The following is a 13463-nucleotide window of genomic DNA, read 5'->3' as shown; positions in this document are numbered from 1 at the left end:
TCACAACCGAGAGAACTTTAGCTTATCAGAGGTAAAACTTGGAGAGAGGAGACTGTCCAGGGAATCCCAGTGGTGAAGGTTCTAGGCTAAAGCAAAGCCAGCTGGGGCACGTTAGCCGTTCTGAACGCTGGCGGACGCCGTGGAGATTGCCTTAGGCCCCGTTTGCCCGGTCTTGTGTAAGAGTCTGATAGAGTGGTGCGGTGGGGTAAGAGCGGCCACCACCCCCCGTAGGAGGAGAGGTTGGCGTCAGAACGCACAGTCACGCTCTGCCTCTCCACCGTGTTCATGAAGCTCCATCACGACAGTGAGACAGGAAGAGTGTGGAGCCCACAGTCGTCAGAGGGGTCAGGTTCTGGAATTCTCAGGGAGAACAAGGTCAGTGCTGGCAGGTTCAGTCAGCTGGTTTAGTGCGTCCTACAGTCGATTTCTTACAGAATTATAGGCAGAAAGTGGGCAGCGCCCTCTGTGTCTGTCAGGACTCCACCGGGACCCAGGGCCTTTATTCCTCTTGGACTAAGAAATCGGTGGTATCGGGGGTTCAGTTAAACGATTACATAAGAGAAAGTGAATGAGGGATTTAGAGCCAGAGTAGGTGAAAAGAAAAACTAGGAATCAGAAGAGAGAGAAGGGAGATTATGTGTGTGTGTCCATCTGAAGAGAATGTGGGGAAGGGCCTGCCCCTGATTTCCAGGGAGGTGACATTAGGTTCCCTTTCTTTTCCTCTCTCCAGGTGCCAAGCTCTCCTGATGAAATGTGTCCTGCCCCACTGGGCTCCACAGGCAGTGTCTGGTGCTGTTGATGCCCTTGCTGGAACTTTCCAGAATGGATAGCCCCCCTAAGCTGACTGGAGAGACCCTCATCGTCCACCACATCCCCTTGGTGCACTGTCAGGTCCCAGACAGGCAGTGCTGTGGGGGGGCGAGCGGAGGTGGTGGGGGCGCGAGGCCCAACCCCTTCTGCCCGCCCGAGCTGGGCCTCATGCAGCAGCCGGGCCAGGACCTGGGACAAGCCGATTCCCTGCTCTACAGCAGTCTGCACCGCGCTCCCGGGGCGTCGACGCGGTCCTCGGACGGAATCAAGAGTAGGAGTCGGGACGGCAGAGGCCCTGGAGCCCCCAAACGGCACAACCCCTTCTTGGTGCAGGAAAGTGTGGGTGAGACAGGACTTGGCGACCTGTATGAGGACGGCACTGGGGACAGTGCCACCCAGCAGTCCTTCCACCTGCACACCGCCAGCCAGCCCACCTTCCATCTGTCTTCTTTCCAGCTGCCACCGTCTGGCCCTGGCCTGGGCAGGCCATGGGGCGCCACACGCAGTCGGCCCGGCGTGGTGGAGGGGCAGGAACAGGAGCCGGCCGCAGCCTTGGGTAGCCAGCAGGGCTGCGCTAGCCACGGCTGCCGGCCAGAGCTGGACGCTGAGACCATGGATCTGGACGAGGGTGGGGGGCCTGGGGGCAGTGGAGGGGGAGCCAGCGACGCCTCCGCCTTCTCCTTTGACCAAGAGTGGAAGCTCAGCTCGGATGAGTCCCCAAGGAAGCCCGGGCGCTCGGGCTCGGGCGCTCGGCACTGCCACTGCAGCAGCGCGTCCAGTCAGTCGGAGGCAGCTGACCAGTCCATGGGCTATGTCAGCGACTCTTCCTGCGACAGCTCCGATGGTGTGCTAGTCACGTTCAGCGCCCTCTACAATAAGATGCACGGCAGCTCCCGTGCCAACCTCAACTCCGTCCCTCAGTCCTGCAGTGACTCTTCCTTCTGTAGCCGCTCAGACCCCGGAGCCTTTTACCTGGACCTGCAGCCCTCCCCAGCCGAGTCGAAAATGTCTTGTGAGTCCCACCACCCTGAAAATGGGGACGGGGAAGAGGGCTGTGGTTGTCCCCATGCCTCATCTCCTGAGCTCGATGCCAACTGCAACTCCTACCGCCCACACTGTGAGCCCTGCCCAGCGGTGGCCGACCTCACAGCCTGCTTCCAGAGCCAGGCCCGCCTTGTGGTGGCCACACAGAATTACTATAAACTTGTCACCTGTGACCTGTCCTCGCAGTCCTCCCCAAGCCCGGCTGGCTCTTCCATCACCAGTTGCTCTGAAGAACAGACCAAGATAAGTCCTCCACCAGGCTCTGGCTCGGACCCAGACCCAGACCCCAGTCAGCCCTCAGAGTATTACCTCTTCCAGAAGCCGGACATGCAGCCAGAGGAACAAGAAGCAGTGGCTTCCTCCGCAGAAGCAGCCACCGCCGTGGACCCCACTGCCCTTGAAGGGCAGGTGTACACAAATACTTCGCCCCCCAACCCGAGCACCGGCCGGCAGCGCTCTCGAAGCTATGACCGCAGCCTGGAGCGCAGCCCCCCTGTGCGCCTGGGCTCGCTGGAGCGCATGCTGAGTTGCCCGGTCCGCTTAAGCGAGGGCCCCGCTGCCTTGGCCGGGCCTGCCTCCCCGCCCAGGAGGGTCACCTCTTTTGCTGAGCTGGCCAAGGGCCGGAGGAAAGCTGCAGCGGGCTCTGGCTCCCCACCACTCCGGGTGAGCGCTGGAGACTCTTCCCAGGAGTTCTCGCCCATCCAAGAAGCCCAGCAAGATAGGGCAGGCCCGGTTGACGAGGGCGCTCGATGTAGCCATAGTCTGCCATCCATGCCCCTGGGGCCAAGCCTGGACCTCCTTGGCCCAGAACCCTGGTCCACCCAGCTTTGTCAGGGCTCCCAGTCCAGCGAGATGCCACTTCCTAGCCTCAGAGCTGCTGGGCAGGGCCCCTTGGCCCAGCTGATGGATCCAGGGCCTGCTCTGCCAGGGAGCCCAGCCAGCAGCCATACCCAGAGGGATGCAAGAGCTAGAGCTGACGGTAAGGAACTCGGAGAATACCAGGCTGTGTGTTTGTTCCCTACCAGCCTGGACCTCTCTTTCCCCGGGGTGGGGGCAGGGAGAAGAGAATACCAAATAGGTCAGGAGGACTTGGAGACTGGTGTCCTGGGAAACCCTGAAGCCAGAAGTATAGGCCCTTAGACCGGAAGTGGAATTACTGAGAGAGACAAGGCATGTGGTCCGTTGTAGACATGCGGGGATTGACAGTGCTCGAGGCGACTGAGGGACATGTCCGACAAGGAGAGCACAGTGGGCAGAGGGGAAGTTTGTTCTTTGATGGTAATCTTAAGAACCTAACAGGGCATGTGCCTCTGGAGGCTGAGGCAGGAGAATTGCTAGCATGAGCAACAAAGTGAGACCCCACTTTAAGAAAACAAAACAAAAGCCTCAGAACTGAAACTTGCCCTGCCCTTTCAGGCCCCTAAGGCAGTCCTTCATTATTTATTGCAGTTCAAGTCATTGTTTACTTTGCCCAGCCTGTACTGGGGTAGTGCTAGTGAGATAACCTGTCCTCGAGGGGTTCCAACGAGGGACAGAAACAAAGAGCAGTCACTCGGATGCAAAGGTGGCCGTATAGGGTTCGAGTCACCAAGAATAGCACAATTAGACTGGCGTGTCAGGGGAGGGCTGAACAGTTTACATTTAAGCTCTGCCTGAAGGAAAGGTGAGGGTTAGATTTTGTAGACTCTCTTACAAGAAGGTTCTAGGCTCACAGAAGAGTCTGCACAAACCCACACAGGCTCAGAATCTGATGCTTTCCAGGAAAGCAGTAGACTGACTCAGCATAGCCCCCAGGATGGGGTGAGCCACTGGAGGATTTCATCAGAGGGTGGCTGTGTTGTTACTGCTCTGTTTGCTTTTCCATTTGCTTAATGAAGGATCCTTGGTAGTCTAGATAGAGATGTGAAGTGTCTTCCTGACGGGAGAGACTCCTGCGTTGATTAAAAAGTTACTGGACTGAGTGAGAGTGGAGCTCTGTGAGTTGTAAGTATTAGTGGTGGCCCAGCCAGGGCTACACAGTGAGACCCTGGGGGCAGGGGGAGTTAAAACTGATCATCCAGGAAGATGTGTGGAATTACAAAGGAAACGATAGAGCCTGGCCATACTGTGATTCAAGGGCGGAGCAGAGCAACCCGTACTGACAGGGATGAGACTGGGCATGATGGGGCACATCCTATAATCCTAGCATTCAGGAAGTGAAGGCAGGAGAGTCAGAAGTTCGAGACCGGGCCAGTGAGATGGCCTGGCAGCTGTAGGCACTTACAGTCCGAGCTTAGCAACCTGAGTTCAATCCATGGACCTTCGATAACTGTGAGAGGAAAGAACGGACTCCACAGAGCGGCCCTCTGCTGCCCATACTTGTGCACACACACGCAGTGATAATTAAAATACATATTCTAGCCAGGCCTGGTGCCACACACCTGCAGTCCCAGCACTCAGGGGCAGAGGAGGTGGATCTGGTGGCAGCTTGTTCTCCACAGTGAGTTCCAGGCTAGCTGGGGCCTACCTTGTCTCCAAATGTTTAACTACTTTAAGGGGGTCTGGAGAGGAGACTTGGTGACTGAAGCATCTGCCAGGGGTCACAGCTCCCCCCTTAAAACCTGCAGATGCCAGAAAGGCCAGAATTGTGGCAAGTAGTTCCAGCCTCAGACAGCAGAGAGACATACCCAGAACAAGCTAACCAGCAAGACTGGCCATATCCAGGAGCTCTGGGTTTGATTGGGTCATCCTGCCTCAGTGAATAAGGTAGATGGGTGATCAAGAATGATCCCCAGTGTCAACTTGTGGCCTCTACATGTTCTCATACATATGCAGACGTGTACACATACACACACCACATAAACAAGAAAATGGAAAGGGAAGAGAGATAGAAGGAGGGGGCATTAAAGTATTTTTACTGTACTAAAAAAATTTAAGGAATTTTTAATACTTTTTAATTTAAGTATTTTTATTAGGTCAGTGAGATGGTTCAGCTTGGAAAGGCATTTACTAATAGGTTATTTGATCCTGAAGTCCACGTGGTGGAAGGAAAAAGTTGTCCACGTGCCTCCTCCCGTATACACACACAAAATAAGGTTTTAAAAAATATTTTTGGTAACTTTTTTGAGGCAGGGTGTTGTGCATCCCAGGTTGGCCTCAAATTATGTAGCCAAGGACAACCTTGAATTTCTGATCCTTCTGCCTCTCCCTTCTGCTGGAATCAGAGGAGTGGACCTCTAGATGTAGCCAGTCCTCAGGACTGACCAGGCCTTCCTGCCTTAGAGCAAGCCTTCTGTCAGCTGAGCTCCCTCCCCAGTCCCCAGGACAACTTCTCTATCAAGGTAGTGCGCTCTTCCGTCAGTCTCCAGGGAAATATCCCAGGTCTTTTCTCTTGATTGTACACACCCTTTTTAAAATCAATAAAGGGGTCATTGAATTTATGGATAGCCCAGGAAAAACCAGTTTGGGAATGATAGGAAGAAGCTGAACCTGAGCAGCAGGGTCCACATTTAGTAAAGGATCTTGTCAAAGCTTGATAGAACAAAACTAATGAAGCAGAGGCCAAAGTGGAGTTTGGTTTGTAAAGCCTCTGGAGTTGATTTCGGGCATGTAACTGGTTGCAAACCGGTGAGCCGGCAGTTTCAAAAGCCCTGCGCAGATGAAGTGACAGATGCCGTGGATGATTCCAGAGGAGTTCGTTGATAGCCCCACCCCCTTCCTGGAAGCAGTGAGCTCTGACTGACTGCCCATGGAACTCTGGGTGTTGTCAGAAGGTACCCAACATGGCGTCATCTCTGCCTAGAATTTTCTTAAGATCCTTCTCACAGGAAAGTAAGAAAACTTGTTTTGGCTATCCTGGGGGATATAACTAACAACCATTCCTCAAGGTGGCCTCCCTTCTAAATTAATCTTACTCTTCTGCCTCATACCATATGTTGGGAAGAGCAGGGAGGATTTTGTTTTTGGAGGCAGAATCTCCCCATGTAGCCCAGGCTAGCTTAAAATTTGAGCTCCCCCTGCCTCAGCCTCCCAAGTGCTGGGGATGGTAGGCACGTGCAGCAGAGGACAGTATTTTCTTAAAGAGTAGGACTAAATAGATAATCCAGATATACTTTATATAGGCGCTGATAAAGTTCTAGTTGTAATAAATATGGCTGAGAAGACCGGGTTCGGCCTGGAAGTGTGGTTCAGTGGAAGGACCTAAGGGGAAAGCCGAGTGCTTAGCCGTGGGGCTGCAGGGAAGAGGACAGGGGGTAGGCTTGGTACAGCTCCTGCCTTGTGTACAGCGGAGAGTAGATTCTGTCCCCAGTGAGGGAGAGAGGAGGGGCAGTGAGAACGGCTAGTATGTATGAGAATTGGAGGAGAGAACCACCTGATTTATGGTAGATATGCCTGGGAGCATTGTCTTTATTCTTTGAGCACTAACCACAGAAGATAAGATAAATTTATTTTTCAAGAAACTCGGTTTATATAAAGTGATTTGAAATAGAGGAGACTGGATGAATCAGAAAGAGAGATTCATTCAATAAACTGTTCATTTCCTGGACCCTAGAGATGCAGCGACCAATAGGATTCGGCCCTTACTTTGCTGGAACTCCTGTGAAAAGTAACAGACAGCAAACACATTGAGAAAAATACTTCCCAACGCTTTACAAAGGGAATGGCCAGGTTCTGACCAGGAGGTGTGGTGAGGAGGTCTCAGGCGGAAGGGACCGCAGGATGGCAGTGAGTGTGGTGTGGTGTGATTAAGGACTGAACGAAGTTTGACTGGAACGTGGCAGGGAGAGTAGCAGCCTGCCCCCTTAGCGCTAGGGTTGGCAGGGAGTAGTTTGACAGTCTCCTCAGGGCCTGATTCTGAAACGCTTCTCTGATGAGGCTGTGTTCCCATCCCTCATGACTCATTGATGGAAATAAGATGGCGTGGCAAACCCAGCCTGACGTCACTGCATACGTGATGTGATGTGGTGGAGAACACTGGCCCCAAAAGCCAGACTCTAGCTTGGACAAAACTCTGGCGCTGCTGTTTCCTGGTTGAATGATCTTAATCTGAGATGATGGCGTAATGTAAAATTTCCTCTCTCTGTGTGGCAGGGTGGCTCATACCTATAATGCCAACACTTGGAGGTAGAGGCAGGAGGATCAGGAATACAAGGCCAATCTTGGCTACAAAGCAAGATCAAAATCAGCTTGAACGACTTGAGATCCTGTCTCAAAAAACAAAAATAAGTTTCTTGATCTGGGGCTGGAGAGATGGCTCAGTGGTTAAGAGCACTGACTGTTCTTCCAGAGGTCCTGAGTTCAACTCCCAGCAACCACATGGAGGCTCTCAACCATCTCTGGCGCTTATAATAAATAGCTAAATCTTTAAAAAAAAAAAAAAAAAAAAAAAGTTTCTTGATCTGTGGAGAGATGAATTCCTGCCTCTTAGAGTTGTTGAGCCACGCCCAGGGTTTTAGGACCGTGTTTTGGCGCCACCTTGTGTTCATTCAGATATCTGCAGCATGTGCAGAGTCATTAGGAGAGCCAACCATTAACAAATGCAGTGGACCTCAGGTTAGTTCTGAGACCTGTGTTTTAAGGAACACTAACCTTAAAACTGGCTGGAAAAGTCCCTCAGAGTTGGGGAACACATTCCTGTTCTTAGGGGACCATAGGAAAGTGGGAATGTCGGTACTTAGGGATAATGGGAAGGCTGGTTCAGCTGCAAGTAAATAAGTGTCTTGCTCCTGTGTTTGCTCAAAAACGGAGTGTGTAAGCAAACTGTGTGTGAGTGGAGACAGGGTGATGGGTGGATGAGAGCTTGAAGTCAGCAATATCTTCATACTGAGTCTGTGACTCTCCAAGTCTGTCAATGGTTCTACCATTTTCAAGAAAAACGAGCAAAGCTGATAGGTAGATGAGGTAGAGTCTGAACCTCTCCCCGGACACGGTAAAGCTGATAGGTGGATGAGGTAGAGTCTGCGCCTCTCCCAGGACACGGTAAAGCTGATAGGTGGATGAGGTAGAGTCTGAGCCTCTCCCCGGACACGGTAAAGCTGATAGGTGGATGAGGTAGAGTCTGAGCCTCTCCCCGGACACGGTAAAGCTGATAGGTGGATGAGGTAGAGTCTGCGCCTCTCCCCGGACACGGTAAAGCTGATAGGTGGATGAGGTAGAGTCTGCGCCTCTCCCCGGACACGGCTTGGGAACAGTCTTTCTAGTGAGGCTGTTTTTGTTTAAAATGAAAGCAAAACCCATGGCGGGAGATCTAAGATCATGGAGAGGTGACTTAGTGCTGGGGGCTTGGGAGTCATCTGTGTGAAAGTCTGAAATCCAGCTACCTTTGCAAGAAAGTGTTCATGAGGTAAGAACTGAGCCTTCTGACACACCTTAACACCTTTGGAGTTGAGAAAGTGGAGAGGCAGAAGACAGTCTCGATCATAACACACGGGGAAGGTTTTACAAGGAGGAGCAGTGTTCTCCTCCACCAGTGTGGGTCATGCCCACCCTGTTCCCGTCCTGCAGCCAGGCTGGCCTGTCCTCCCACTGGGTGTCATCTCCTGGTTCTGCTTTGGTTTCCCTGTCACGTGGTTTCAGTGTCTCCCTCTGTCCTCCTCCTTCCCTGCTACAGGGGGTGTCCCTGAGAGCCGACCAGTGCTTCGCTACAGCAAGGAGCAGAGGCCCACCACACTGCCCATCCAGCCCTTTGTGTTCCAGCACCACTTCCCCAAGCAGCTGGCCAAGGCCCGGGCCCTCCACAGCCTCTCCCAGCTCTACAGCCTCTCGGGCTGCGGCCGTGCCCAGCAGCCTGCCCCACTGGTTATCTCCACTGCGCAAGGCCCAGCCCCAGCCCCCTCAGGAGAGCCACAGACATTCACACCCCAGACCACTGGCAGGGGTGCCAGAAAAGCTGGGCCTGAACCGGAGACCTCAAGACCATCACCCCTGGGAAGCTACTCCCCTATCCGGAGTGCCGGCCCCTTTGGGCCTAGCACTGACTCGTCCACTTCTACCTCCTGCTCCCCTCCTCCAGAGCAGGCCACAGCAGCAGAGAGTCTCCCCCGATGGAGCCATGCTTGTCCTCCTAATGTGCGGCCTGCTGCCTCCCAGCAGCCACTGAAGGAGGACCAGACGATTCCGACCTTGGCTGAGTACCGGCTTCATGGCACAGGAAGCTTGCCACCTCTGGGCTCCTGGAGATCTGGCTTTACCCGGGCAGAGAGCCTGGCTCGGGGAGGTGGAGAGGGCAGCATGGCCTCCAGGCCCAACAATGGTATGAGCTTCAGCCCAAGCAATCCTACCTCTCCTTTGAATGGGTTCTTAAGCTCTCAGCAGGGGTCACACCCACAGCATCTGGCACATCTGGGTAGATGTGAAATACTGTCTCCTAACTCTTCCTCTCCCTGTTCTCCCCCAGCCAACCACCTATCCCCTCAAGCCCTCAAGTGGAGGGAGTACAGGAGGAAGAACCCGTTAGGGCCACCTGGCTTGTCAGGAAGCCTAGACCGAAGGCCACAGGAAGCTCGGCTGGCCCGCAGGAACCCCATCTTTGAGTTCCCCGGTTCTTTGGGCACTGCCAGCCATCTGAGTTACCGACTGAATGGTGTGTGGCCACAGTCCCTGGTATAACCGGGGCAAGCTGGGAAGGGCTGGGGAGGGGTCAGTTAGTCTGAGAGGGTGGAGGGCACTCAGCTGAGCTAAGAACTCTTGGGAAGAGCTTCAGGATAAGTTTTTTCTGTTCTTTCCAGGTCAGGTTGCAAAACCGTTACCATTGACCTGCCCTGACCTCCAGGACCCCTTCTCCTTAACTGAGAAGCCTCCAGCTGAGTTTTGTCTGTCTCCAGATGGCAACTCAGAGGCCATTTCCATTGATGTACTTCAGAAAAAAGGTACGTATCCACACCCAGCCTGGTCCAGGGCCTCCGCCCTCACTACCTGCTGTGCCCGGTGCCTTAGCTAACCCTCCAGAACATCTGTCTTGAAACCCCAATACCAATCAGAAGTCCATGAGAATTAGGGCAAGAGGTGGAAGCTTGTGTAATGTAGTGCATGAAGGTCATGTATCAGGAACTCAAGAATCGGGCTTCAGTCCCTCCTCAGCAACTAAGTATGAGAGAGACTGTTATAGAATTTTAAAAAAATTTACAGGAGCCTGGTGTGATGGGAGGTAGAGGCAGGTGGATTTCTGAGTTCCAGGACACCCAGGGCTACATCTGTCTCACAAGATAGATAGAGATAGATAGATAGATACATACATACATACAAGAAACTTGGCATGGGGGCTTGGGGATTTAGCTCAGTGGTAGAGTGCTTACCTAGCAAGTGCAAGGCCCTGGGTTTGGTCCTCAGCTCTGAAAAAAAAAGAAAAAAGAAAAACAAAAAAAAACTTGGCATGGTAGCAAACAACTTTAATACTAGCACGTGGGAGGCGGTGGCAGGTGGATGTCTGTGAATCCCAGGCCAGACAGGGTAACATAGTGAGACCATGTTATCCAAACAAACAAAAAGTCCCTAAGTGCTGAAGGTCTAGCCCCTTGAGTGCATATGTTGGTGACATTTGAGAAGACTGACAGGAACATGCTGTTTAGCAGATTAGTGACCAGTGACCTATGCGTAAGTTTAGGGAGATGTTGGTAAAATAACTAAGCATAAGTGTGGGCAAAAGGGCAGGAGCTTGGCAAAGGAGAAGCTAGAGTACCGTGTAGCAAGTGAGATGTAAAGGTCAGAGAGGGGAGAGGCCCCTGTGGAGAGAGCAGGACAAGGAGATACGATGACGGTGGGGAGGGACGGGTGAGCGAGCGTGGGACAGCCTCCTCTTCCCCACCAAGGGGTATGCCTCCACTGGGTGGCTAGAGTCTTGAAAAGGGACCTGTCACGTCGACTTCTTCCTCCCAGGGCTGGTGAAAGCTGTCAACACCGCTGTAGACCTCATTGTGGCCCATTTCGGCACAAGCCGGGACCCTGGTGTCAAGGTAGGCTGCACTGTGAGGAGCTGAGCTACGTCCTGCAGACTCAGCTGTGTGTTGTCACCTTTCCTTGCTCTCTCGAATCCAGAGCCCAGAGCTGGAACCCAGGGGTGGAAATGGCCAGAGGGAAGCCGGTGGGCTGGCTAAGTGAGAACAAGGTCAGGCTTCTCATGTCGCCCTGTGCATCCGCAGGCGAAGCTGGGAAACAGTTCTGTGAGCCCCAACGTCGGCCACCTGGTTCTGAAGTACCTGTGCCCTGCAGTCCAAGCTGTGCTGGAGGATGGGCTCAAGGCCTTCGTGCTAGATGTGATCATTGGACAACGTAAAAACATGCCTTGGAGTGTGGTTGAGGCTTCTACACAGCTAGGTAGGTGCTGGATTTCGACACTGGGCTCCATACAGAGCTCAGGGTTCCAGAGATGTGATCTCCATCCCTGTCTGCTTCCAGGCCCGTCCACCAAGGTCTTGCATGGTCTCTACAACAAAGTCAGCCAGTTCCCAGAACTTACCAGTCACACGATGCGCTTCAACGCCTTCATCCTCGGCCTGCTCAAGTAAGTGTGTGGAAGGCGGGATCTAAGCAGGCAGCGCCGCCATAGCTCTGAGTCCTCCAAAGGGCTGACTGGACTGAGACGGGGGTGTCTGCAGTGTTCATGCAGGGCCTTGGGGTCCCTGTAGTCCACCCAGCTGCAGCCTCTCAGCGGGCACTGGCTTCTCGCTCTGCACCCCCGCCCTCCGGACACTGCCTACCAACCGTCTCGTCCACCTGCAGACCCATGGCCTGGCCTACTTAGCAACGGCTAGAGACAAGTTAGGTGTCTCAGGGTCCAGGGTCTGCCAAACTGTGATCCTCTCAACTCCAACTCTGCTTCTAAATTCTGCCTCCGACCTAAACTCACCTCAGAGCGCATGCCATAGTAGTAGTATTTCCCACGCAGCGGCCCGTCATTACCTTTGGCCGAGAGCAGTCGTCACTCTGGTGTATGTATACTGCCGCCATTCCAAGAAGAAATGACTGACTTGTGAATTCCATGGTCACCCCACTCCCCACATCCCATTGACTTTCCAGAATTACATTCCAAGGTAAACCAGGCAGCACCCAGCCATCGGTGTCCATCCGTATTTCTTCCCTGTACCTGGCCTTCTGCACCCATATCCTTTGTGCCTCATCATCTGGCTGGATCCATGCGAGACGTAACCCTTCCACCTCTCTTTCTACAGCATCCGGTCCCTGGAGTTCTGGTTTAATCACCTGTATAACCATGAAGGTAATGCCCACAGCCTGCGCTGGCTTACCAACTCCGAGCAGGAGACGGGGAGGAGGCCCACCCGGACTTTCATTCTCGGAGTTTGGGGCTTCTACTTGACTTAGAACCCTGGGGCAGCAGCAGACTTAGGCAGTCTCGGAGTCAGGGTGGCCATGAGCGCTTGCCACATCAGGTGACAGGATGCATGCACCGGCCACTGCAGCAGGCTCCGTGTGAGCTGAAGCAGAGCGCAGCCTGGCAGGGGCATGCAGCCTGGCAGGGGCATGCATGCTGGCACAGGTTGCTTCTCCGTGTCCTTCTCAGGCCAGATTCCACTTCTGTGTGTGAATCTGTCTCTCTCTCTCTCTAGATATCATCCAGACCCACTACCAGCCCTGGGGCTTCCTGCGTGCCGCCCACACAGTGTGCCCTGGCCTCTTCGAGGAGCTGCTGCTGCTGCTGCAGCCCTTAGCCCTGCTGCCCTTCAGCCTTGACCTGCTGTTCCAGCACCGGCTGCTGCAGAGTGGGCAGCAGCAGCGGCAGCACAAGGAACTGCTGCGTGTGTCCCAGGACCTGCTGCTGTCTGCACACTCCACGTGGCAGCTGGCCAGGGCCCCAGGCCAGGAGGGCCCCGGAGACATGGACAGGGCGGCCCCCGGGGAGCGTGTGAAGGGTGTGGGTGCCTCAGAAGGTGGAGAAGAGGACGAGGAAGACACGGCAGAGGTGGCTGTGGTTGGGGGGAGCTCAGAGCACGGCAGGTGGACCCGAGGGGGTCAGGCTGGCTGGTGGTACCAGCTCATGCAGAGCTCCCAGGTCTACATCGATGGCGCTCCCGAGGGCTCTAGATTCCCTCGCAGTAGCAGCGGTGGGAGTGAGAAAAAGAAAGGGGGAGGCAGTGCGGGGCCTTCCCAGGCTCCACCGCCCCGGGAAGGTGTGGTCGAGGGGGCTGAGGCCTGCCCGGCCCCTGAGGAAGCCCTTGGCCAAGAAAGGGGCTGGCCTTTCTGGATGGGGAGCCCCCCTGACTCTGTGCTAGCTGAGCTGAGGCGTAGTCGAGAGAGGGAAGGGCCTGTGGCCCCAGCAGCAGAAAATGAAGAGGGGACCGCAGAGCCCTCACCCGGGGGCATCAAGTGGGGACACCTCTTCGGTTCTCGGAAAGCTCCCCGGGAAGCTCGGCCCACAAACAGGTGAGAGCCACGCTGGCGTAGACGGTGGTGTGGCAGAGCTGCTCTAGTGTGGACAGGCAGCGCGGACGCCCTCTCCTCTCCCCTAGGCTGCCGTCAGACTGGCTGAGTCTGGACAGGTCTGTGTTCCAGCTCGTAGCACAGACGATGGGGGCCCGTCGGGAGCCGGAGCCCAGAGAGAGCCTGCAAGAGTCACACTCGGCAGCCCTGCCCTCCAAACCGCCGTGGTACGCCTGGGGGGGTGACGTCCTGGGGAG

General features: G+C 54.5%; 1 protein-coding gene across 4 annotated transcripts in view; it reads left to right on the top strand.

Annotated features, from left to right (window-relative positions):
* Rusc2 (RUN and SH3 domain containing 2) overlaps window positions 1–13463 on the top strand; it is a 51661-nt gene that overhangs the window by 37435 nt on the left and 763 nt on the right. For all 4 annotated transcript variants that reach the window (XM_052715661.1, XM_052715662.1, XM_052715664.1 and 1 more), the window contains 10 exons: window positions 731–2833; window positions 8444–9085; window positions 9230–9415; window positions 9561–9701; window positions 10708–10784; window positions 10971–11145; window positions 11227–11332; window positions 12000–12046; window positions 12396–13209; window positions 13296–13433. In XM_052715661.1, the coding sequence (XP_052571621.1) occupies window positions 799–2833; window positions 8444–9085; window positions 9230–9415; window positions 9561–9701; window positions 10708–10784; window positions 10971–11145; window positions 11227–11332; window positions 12000–12046; window positions 12396–13209; window positions 13296–13433 (4361 nt within the window). In that variant the 5' untranslated portion in view covers window positions 731–798. The remainder of the gene's footprint in view (window positions 1–730; window positions 2834–8443; window positions 9086–9229; window positions 9416–9560; window positions 9702–10707; window positions 10785–10970; window positions 11146–11226; window positions 11333–11999; window positions 12047–12395; window positions 13210–13295; window positions 13434–13463) is intronic.

Source organism: Peromyscus californicus, unplaced genomic scaffold (assembly GCF_007827085.1).
Source record: "Peromyscus californicus insignis strain IS unplaced genomic scaffold, ASM782708v3 Scaffold_5__1_contigs__length_169319896, whole genome shotgun sequence".
Lineage (NCBI taxonomy): Eukaryota > Metazoa > Chordata > Mammalia > Rodentia > Cricetidae > Peromyscus > Peromyscus californicus.
The sequence above is the reverse complement of the archived record's forward strand: the minus strand, read 5'-3'. Positions and strand labels throughout refer to the sequence as shown.